The sequence below is a fragment of the Cololabis saira genome, chromosome 1 (assembly GCF_033807715.1).
Source record: "Cololabis saira isolate AMF1-May2022 chromosome 1, fColSai1.1, whole genome shotgun sequence".
In the NCBI taxonomy this organism is placed as follows: Eukaryota; Metazoa; Chordata; class Actinopteri; order Beloniformes; family Belonidae; genus Cololabis; species Cololabis saira.
Genome location: NC_084587.1, coordinates 310,029 through 320,227, shown reverse-complemented (window position 1 = coordinate 320,227; position 10,199 = coordinate 310,029). Strand labels below are relative to the sequence as shown.

Below are 10,199 nucleotides of genomic sequence, written 5' to 3'. Positions count from 1 at the left end.
AGGGTACCAGGGGTCTGCAGGGGTCTCCGGGGTACCAGGGGTCTCCAGGGGTCTCCGGGGTACCAGGGTCCTCTGGTCTCAGGTTTCCTGGATCCGGTTTTTCTTGTCCAGAAACAGGAAGTTTTTTTGTCTTTTGTAAATTTTCTTAAATAAACAAATGAAACATTTTGAATCTGATTCCTTTCTGAGAAAAACCCAGTCCTGCTGGAGCCAAAGTATCAAGTATCAGCCAAAAGTATCGTAATAGTATGGTACAAGTATCATAGAATTATCATAAAAGTATTGTAATAGTATCACAAAATTATTGTAATAGTATTGTAAAAATATAAAAGTATTGTAAAAGTACATAGAAGTACCATGAAGGTATTGTAAAAGTATCATAAACGTATTGTAATAGTATCATTAAAGTATCGGAAAAGTATTGTTAAAGTATAATAAAAGTATTGTAAAAGTATCCAAAGTACTCTAATAGTATTGTAATTGTATCGTAAAAGTATTATAATAGTATTGTAATATTATTGTGAAAGTATCGCAAAAGTATTGTAAAAATATCATAAAACTATCGCAAAAGTATTCTAAAAGTATCGTAAAGGTGTAAAAGTATCACAAAAGTATTGTAATAGTATTGTAAAAATATTGTAAAAGTATCAAAAGTATTATGATAATGTAAAAGTATTGTAAATACATAAAAGTATCAAAAGTATTGAAATAGTACCGTAAAAGTATTCTAGAAGTATTCTAGAAGTATCATAATTTTATAATAAAAGTATCAATTAGTATCAAATAAGTATTGTGAAAGTATCATAAAATGTTGTAAAAGTATTGTAATAGTATTGGAAAAGTACATCAAAGTATCATAAAGATATTGTAAAGGTATCGTAAAAGTATTGTGATAATATCGTAAAAGTATTCAAAAAGTATAATTTTATAATAAAAATAAAAGTATCGGAAAGATATTGTAAAAGTATCATAAAAATGTAAAAGTATTGTTATAGTATCGTAAAAGTATTCTAAAAGTATCGTAAAGGTGTAAAAGTATCACAAAAGTATTGTAATAGTATCGTAAAAATATTCTAAAAGTATCATTTTATAATAAAAGTATCATAAAAGTATCATAAAAATATAAAAGTATCATAAATGTACCGTAAAAGTTTTGAAAAGTTTTAATTAACGTATGATAAAAGTATCGTGAAAGTATCATAAAAATAAAGTATTTTAAAAGTATCAAACGTATTGTAGGAGTAGGCTATAATAAACGGATGATAAAAGTATTGTAAAAGTATCATAAAAGTATTGTAATAGTATAATAAACGTATGATAAAAGTATTGTGTTTATTTAAATCAGTTCCTTCAGCTCTTTTTTCTTACTGAATAAATTATTATTATTACTGAATAAACCCTGATTGTGGTGAGTTTCTGTCCTCCGTGGTGTTTATTATTATTGTTATTATTATTAATAATAATAATAATATTATTGTTATTATTATTGTTATTATTCGTGTCCTCCGTGGTTTTTATTATTATTATTATCATTATTATTATAATTATTATTATTATTCCTGTCCCCCGTGGTTTTTATTATTATTATTATTATTATTATTATTAATAATAATAATAATAATAATAATAATAGCAGTGATTCTTGTCTTCCGTGGTTTTTATTATTATTACTATTATTATTCTTGTCCTACGTGGTTTTTATTATTGTTATTATTATTATTATTGTTATTATTCTTGTCCTCTGTGGTTTTTATTATTGTTATTATTATTATTATTATTATTATTATTATCATTATTATTATTATTGTTATTATTATTATTCGTGTCCTCCGTGGTTTTTATTATTGTTATTATTATTATTCTTGTCCTCCGTGTTTTTTTTTATTATTATTATTATTATTATTATTATTATTATTATTATTATTATCATTATTATTATTATTATTGTGGTGATGTTTTTATTATTGTTATTATTATTATTCTTGTCCTCCGTGTTTTTTTTTATTATTATTATTATTATTATTATTATTATTATTATTATTATTATCATTATTATTATTATTATTGTGGTGATTCTTGTCCTCCGTGGTTTTTATTATTATCATTATCATTATTATTATTATTATCGTTATCATTATTATCATTATTATCATTATTATCATTATTATCATTATTATCATTATTATCATGTTATTATTATTATTATTATTTCTGTCCTCCGTGGTTCTCCATACACCTGCAGCGGCTGCACCTGCGCGGTGCGGCCGCCGGGGGGCGGTGTGGGGCCGCTGATTGGCCCGTCAGCAGCTCGGGCTGTGATTGGTCGGCGCAGCCACATCTGGATCGGTGTCTCCGGCCAGAAAGCCGCGGCTGCAGCATCAGCAGCTTCCCCGCCGGAGCTGCGGGATCTCGCGGGGACGGACGAGCCACGAGAAGTGTTTGAGCAAGGCAGCGGCGGCTGGGATTCCCCCCTCGACCGCCTGAGGACCAGAGGACCAGAGGACCAGAGGACCGGGACCCCCCCGGCCCCCGCCGGTCCCTAGCCGGCCTCCCGGCCCCCCTAGCCGGCCTCCCGGCCCCTCCAGCCCCGGCGGATCCTCCGGAGCTTCTCGGTAATGATGCAGATGCGGGAGTGAAGTTGGCCTCAGGTTGGAGCCGCGGCTGCGCTGCCTCGTCAGGGACCGTCAGCAAATTACCCGCCGCTGACCTCAGACTCTGCTGGGGATTCTTTCCGACCACGTGACCCGGCGGGCCCGAACCCGGGCCCAGTTTCTAGTCCAGGTACCGGTGGTTCTGACCCGGCTGGACCCGGGTGGGGGCCCCACGGCGGGGCACCTCGGGCCCCCCAGGACCTGCAGTGACGCATCAATCCCTCACACTTCACCCACGCGGCTGCAGCCGTGAATAAAATAAAAGTTCAAGTTCAAGCAGAAACAAACGGAGCTGATCTGCGTTTGAGTATAAATTCATCAATTAAAGTAACATTTTTAACTTTTTTCTCACCTGAAAATTGTCAACATTTCTAAACATTATTAAAATTATCAGTAAAATAAATGAGGACGTGAATGAGATTTCAGTTCTTCACTGTGGAATATTATATATTTTATATATATATGTATTGTAAAAGTATCGTAAAAGTATCGTAAAAGTTTTATAAAAGTATCATAAAAGTTTTGTAAAAGTATCATAAAAGCAGATTTTCTTTTGTATTTCAACATAGTTTTAAGCAAATATCGAGAATTTGTGGAAAAACAACATTCACCTTCTTGGTAAATAAAATAAACGAGAACGTCTGAATGAGGTTTCAGGTTTCACTGTGGAGTATTATATATATTATATTATATATTTATATCTGGTCTCAGACGTCGTCGGATCAATCTGGAAAATCCTGGAAAAGTCGTTGCAGCCGATTATTGAAGTTTAATCCAGAACCGTCATCAGTGTCTACGCTGATGATTCTCAGCTGTTTCTGTCTATGGAGATGAAACAGAACCGTCACTAAACTTCTGGAAGCCGACACCAGCTCCACCTTTAAAACCAAACTAGTTATGTTCAGTAAAGCTCTAGACACAAAAATATAAATATATTGTATAAATAAAACCGAACTGAACTGATGAATGGTAGCGGCTCTGTACCGTATCACAGTGAACTTTTACAAAACAAGAGCCTGAAACGTTGTCGCTTTGGGGAAACAGCCCGGGTCATGTGCTTGGAGGGTTTTGATAAAAACGAAAAGGAAATTATTTAAATATATATATATATATAATATATATATTTACATAAAAGAACATTAATACAAATAAAAATAATGCGTTACATAAGAAAACAAAACAAAAGATTACAACTGCAGGTGAGACCTTATTAAACCTGTGGAATCAGATATTTCATGAATGTATCACACTTTTTTACGTGTTAATGACACTTTTCGCAAAGTCAGAAGTGTCAAAACATTTAAACAAGCAAAGAGTCTCAGAGTTTGAAATGTATTTTTTTTACACAATTTATTCTGTATTTGATGACATTTTCATTCATCGTGTTATTAAAAGTGATATTGTGTTGATTTGGATGTTTTACTTTTTAAAATGATAAAATAAGTTATTAAACTGACGTTTCATGTCTGCCGTGGTTTGCCATACACGACCACGACGCCTGAAATCCAAACATTGAATTGAATTGAAACTTTATTTGGAACATGAAACAGTAGTGAATACAAAACAATAATAATCAATAATAAATACATGTAAATAAGAAAACAAAACAACAATATAAATAAAATAAAAAATGCATCCACCATAATTAACATGTTCAAAAAGAAGCAGGAAAAAGTAAAAACTTATTAAATCCTACCCCCTAAACTATATTTCATTATGATCAAAATTGATTTAATTTCTATATAAAAAACAAAAGATAAATATAGAAATATCAATAATAATACATAATAGTACATCCTCACACCTATATACACGTATATAAATATACCCATTTATAAATTAATAAATCAGTCTCAACAATGTACAAAAAAAGAAAAGAAAACCAAAAAAAAAAGAAAAACAAATCATAACGGCAAAGCCTCCCCCAAAAGCAACCAAAACATGATGCAGATCAGAAACAGTAAAAAAATTAAGTATTTATTGGAATAAAGCCTCAGCAGCGCAGGAAACAGCTGTTTTGCGTCACTGCGGGTCATTTGTTGACGGTCCCTGGCGGAGCTGGAGTCCCAACCTGAGACCAACTTCGCCCGGCTCCGAGCCCGCGGACACAAAGGGAGTCGCTGATTCCTGTCTCTATTTTAAGGTGACCGTCGGATCTGCAGCTGCTGCGGCTCCTGGAGCTGCAGGTCCTGGAGCTGCTGGAGCTGCTGGAGCTGCTGGAGCTGCTGGTGCTCCTCAGCGGGGATCAGCCGGACCGAGGCCGAGCACGGAGCCCTGACGGCCGGCCGGGGGGGTCTGGTCGGGCCGGGGGGGTCCAGATCCGGGGGGGTCCAGATCCGGGGGGGTCCAGATCCGGGGGGGGCCGAGCCAGAACTGGATTATTTCACAACGAGGAATGTTGGAATTTGTCTCCCGTGACGCGTGAAGGCGAGTTGGTATGTACATGGTACATGTGTGTATATGTATATATGTATAAATGTATATATATGCATATATGTTATATATACATGTATATATACATATTTATGTATATGTGTTCTATATGTGTATATATATATATATATATATATATATATATATATATATATATATATATATATATATATATATGTTATATATATATATATATATATATATATATATATATATATATATATATACATATATATATATATATATATATATATATATATATGTTATATATATATATATATATATATATATATATATATATATATATATATATATATATATATATATATGTTATATATATATATATATATATATATATATATATATATATATATATATATATATATATATATATATATATACACACATATGTATATATATGTAAATATAACATATATACATTTATATACATATGTATATACATATATATGTATATAAATGTGTGTGTATAGATATATATATATATATATATATATATATATATATATATATATATATATATATATATAGGTGTATATATAGGTGTATATATATACATTTATATACATATATACATATATACATATATGTATATATATTTATATATGTATATAAATGTCCCCGGTACGTTGTATCTAAACTCTCCAGGATCAACATGCAGTTCCGGACGGTTCTGGACGTGAAAGTCGTGGACGTGGAGAAGAGGCGAAGTCCGTCCAAACACTACGTGAGTTTCCGCTTCGTTCCTTCCGTTTCACCTCGGCAGAGGCGGATTCTGGTGTTCCGGGGGACCCGGGGGGCCCGGGGGGCCCGGGGCCCCACGACGGGGCCGCAGGACCTGCAGCTTTCATCCCTCACACTTTCACCGGAACGTGGCTACAGCTGTGAATAAAATTAAAGTTAAATAAATGCTAACGTGAACGTAGCTGCTAATGTGAACTTAGCTGCTAACATGAATTTAGCTGCTAACGTGAACGTAGCTGATGTGTAAAGAGGAAGGCATGAAAATGGATAAAAATGAAAAATCAGAAACTCTTTAAAGTCACAAATTTCCGCAAGAACATGTTTTTTTAACGTTTGAGTACAAATTCATCAATTAAAGTACAAATTGTCAACATTTCTAACAAAAACTCAGAAATTTGGAGAATCAACAGAAAACGACGAACTCCCAAATATGTGAAGAAATTTCTCGACTGCTAAATTTTGAAGAGAAATCAGAGAATTTTGGACTTTTTTTAGTCGGATCAAAAGTCAAATGATGGATTTTGATCCGACAATCCGTCTCAATTTGTGGGCACGGCGGAGCAGAGCGCTAACCGGCGTTGAACGGCGCTCCGTGTGCATCTTCGCTCGTCTCTGTAGAATAACGGAACGGTAGCTAGCTACGATGTTCTGGTTCTGTTCTGGTTCTGCTGCGCTAGAGGGAGACGAGCGGAACCGCTGGTTCTGTTTACGTTCATTCTGGCGGCGTCGGGCTGCAACACGCTAATGGAGCGGTTAGCTGCAGCGCTAATGCAGCAAAGCAGAAATAAAGTCAAGATAAGAGATAAAGGATAAAACAGACATGGGTAAAAAGAATAAAACTATTAAAAACAGCAACAACAGCATCGTTTAGCGATAAAATGCTTCGCTAAAAGGAAAGGTTTTTAGTCTCTTTTAAAACTGTCCGTAGTTTGTGCTGCTCGTCCTCACCTTAGATACGAGTCTTTATGTCAAACCATTCAAAAGTTATATTAGAGAAAAGTTTTCTAGGGGGCGCTGTTGAGCTGTTAGGACACGCCCATTAATGCAAACCATTAAATATCACATTTATCACCAGGCCTGGATTGGTGAAAAATTTGGTGACTTTTGGGGCACATTTAGGGGGAAAAAAGACCTTGTTTCGTCAGAAGAAAAATAATAATAACTAGAAAATTTCATTAACGGACGAAAAAAGAGTGCGGAATAAGAATAACTAGAAAATTTCTGGAAATTTTGATATGGGCATGCCCTACCGCCCATTCGTCCCCTCTCGCTGCTTTGGTTTGGGGCTGTAGTGGTTGTGTTCGGGCTGGTTCTATGTCAGTTTGAGGTGTTTACGGTTGTATTTCATTCATTCCTGTGCTCCCAATAGTTATTAATGGGGTGCGCTTTTTGGCATCTAGCGTCCCCACAGTAACGCTTTTGACTGAGAAAAGTAATGCCCATCGAGGCAACATGGAGACGCATCTAACGATGTATGCCATGCATGGGTGCACGTTCTGGTTCGGGCCGTATTAACGGACGAAAAAAGAGTGCAAAATTTGGTGACTTTTGTGGCTCGTTTAGGGGGCAAAAGACCTTGTTTCGTCAGAAGAAAAATAATAATAACTAGAAAATTTCTGGAAATTTTGATATGGGCATGCCCTACGGCCCATTCGTCCCCTCTCGCTGCTTTGGTTTGGGGCTGTAGTGGTTGTGTTTAGGGTGGTTCTATGTCAGTTTGAGGTGTTTTTACGCTTGTATTTCATTCATTCCTGTGCTCCCAATAGTTATTAATGGGGCGCGCTTTTTGGCATCTAGCGTTGCCACGGTAACGCTTTTGACTGAGAATAGTAATGCCCATCGAGGCAAGATGGAGACGCATCTAACGATGTATGCCGTGCATGGGTGCATGTTCCGGTTCAGGCTACGTTAACGGATAGGTTTTTTTTTTTCACCGTGGTACAAAACCCCATCCGAATGAATGGGGCCATTTGGCCTGGATTTTGACATAAAATTTCCTTAACTCCCAGCTTCATGAAATTTTAGTATGTTGAAGTCCACAGCGTGCCGAGTCGGGAAACATTTGTACGATGTCTCTACGATAACCTGTTGCCTAGCAACAAGCATCCAAAGTCAAACGGAAAAAAAATAAAAAATGAAAGGTCAATATCACAAAAACTGTAATACTTGGCATAATAAGGTTGGACGGTAGGTTAGGGACAATCGGGCCGAGTGTTTGAAAGTTTGAACGATGTCTCTACGATAAAGTTCGGCCGAGCAATAAGCGTCTGAATTTTTGCCTTTTTTTTTGCTTTTTGGCAACTAGCGTTGCCACGGTAACCCCTATTACGGAGAAAAGTAATGCCCATCGAGGCATGATGGAGACGCATCCAACGATGTATGCCATGCATGGGTGCACGTTCCGGTTCGGGCCGCATTAACGGACGAAAAAAAGTGCGGAATAATAAGAAAAGGGAAACCTTTTCTAGATACTAATATATCGCCTTCATTTTCATGTTTTTCCTCGTTTTTCCGGCCGTGTTTTAGTTTTTGGGGATTTTTTTTTCCACATCCGAGCGGGGTCATGCTGTACACCCGCTGGTGCGCAGTGGGACTTTTGCGACTTTAGCTTGTTAGCAAAATGCTAGCAACATTGCCCTTTGGGCCATTCTGGACGATTGCAATATGGTCATGCCACTACTTGGCATGCCCATAATAAGAAAGGGGAAACCTTTTCTGTATACTAATGTATTGCCTTCATTTTTCAGGTTTTTCCGGCCGTGTTTTGTTTTTGGGGATTTTTCTTTTCCACATCAGTGCGGGGTCATGCTGTACACCCGCTGGTGCGCAGTGGGACTTGTGCGACTTTAACTTGTTAGCAAAATGCTAGCAACATTGCCCTTTGGGCCATTCTGGAAGATTGTAATATGGTCATGCCACTACTGGGCGTGACAATAACTAGAAAAATTCCTACAGATACAATAGGGCCTTTGCAATATAAGTTTTCGGGCCCTAATTAAAGCTGCAGCAGCGATGAACGGGTGAACGGGTGAATGGATGGACGGATGAGTGGATGAACGGATGGACGGGTGGACGGGTGAACGGATGGAAAGGAAAAATTTGTTGACTTTTGGGGCACGTTTAGGGGGAAAAAAGACCCTCATATGGTCAGAAGAAAGAAAGAAAGAAAGAAAGAAAGAAAGAAAGAAAGAAAGAAAGAAAGAAAGAAAGAAAGAAAGAAAGAAAGAAAGAAGAAGAAGAAAAATTCCTACAGATACAATAGGGGCTTTGCACTTGCCCTAATGATAATGATTATATTCTATTGTAATGGTTTTATAATAATTATGATTCCTCAGAATCTCCCCCAGACCTTCTAGTCCAGGACGGAGGATTTCCCAGCTGTCTCTGGGGGGGGGGCGGTTTCTACCACCTGTTCTGGGATTACAGTTACAGTATATTACCCACAATGCAACCCGAGCCTGCGGCTGGACGGATTCTGGCGACGGTTCAAGGCCGTGGACGCAGTTGTTGTTTCTGCTGGTCCAGATCTGCTCAGGCCTCGTTTCCACGGAGCAGAAACGCTGGTGTTTTCCTGCGTTTTGGTGGTTCGTTTACACGAAAACGAAGCGTAGAGAATCTAACGTTACGTAGAGGATCTAACGTTTCGTAGAAGATCTAACGTTTCGTAGAGAATAACGTTTCGTAGAGGATCTAACGTTTCGTAAAGGATCTAACGTTTCGTAGAGGATCTAACGTTACGTAGAGGATCTAACGTTTCGTAGAGGATCTAACGTTACGTAGAGGATCTAACGTTTCGTAGAGGATCTAACGTTACGTAGAGGATCTAACGTTTCGTAGAGAATAACGTTTCGTAGAGGATCTAACGTTTCGTAGAGAATAACGTTACGTAGAGGATCTAACGTTTCGTAGAGAATAACGTTACGTAGAGGATCTAACGTTTCGTAGAGAATAACGTTACGTAGAGAATCTAACGTTACGTAGAGGATCTAACGTTACGTAGAGGATCTAACGTTTCGTAGAGAATAACGTTTCGTAGAGGATCTAACGTTTCGTAGAGAATAACGTTTCGTAGAGGATCTAACGTTACGTAGAGGATCTAACGTTACGTAGAGGATCTAACGTTTCGTAGAGAATAACGTTTCGTAGAGGATCTAACGTTACGTAGAGGATCTAACGTTACGTAGAGGATCTAACGTTTCGTAGAGAATAACGTTTCGTAGAGGATCTAACGTTTCGTAGAGAATAACGTTTCGTAGAGGATCTAACGTTACGTAGAGGATCTAACGTTTCGTAGAGAATAACGTTTCGTAGAGGATCTAACGTTTCGTAGAGGATCTAACGTTCCGTAGAGGA

At 37.1% G+C, this 10,199-nt stretch overlaps 1 protein-coding gene across 6 annotated transcripts in view; it reads left to right on the top strand.

Annotated features, from left to right (window-relative positions):
• Nucleotides 1-4,971: 4,971 nt before the first annotated feature.
• LOC133445824 (SH3 and PX domain-containing protein 2A-like) overlaps nucleotides 4,972-10,199 on the top strand; it is an 89,997-nt gene continuing 84,769 nt past the window's right edge. For all 6 annotated transcript variants that reach the window (XM_061723427.1, XM_061723788.1, XM_061723519.1 and 3 more), the window contains exons 1-2: nucleotides 4,972-5,086; nucleotides 5,751-5,829. In XM_061723427.1, coding sequence (XP_061579411.1) covers nucleotides 5,758-5,829 — 72 coding nt within the window. In that variant the 5' untranslated portion in view covers nucleotides 4,972-5,086; nucleotides 5,751-5,757. The remainder of the gene's footprint in view (nucleotides 5,087-5,750; nucleotides 5,830-10,199) is intronic.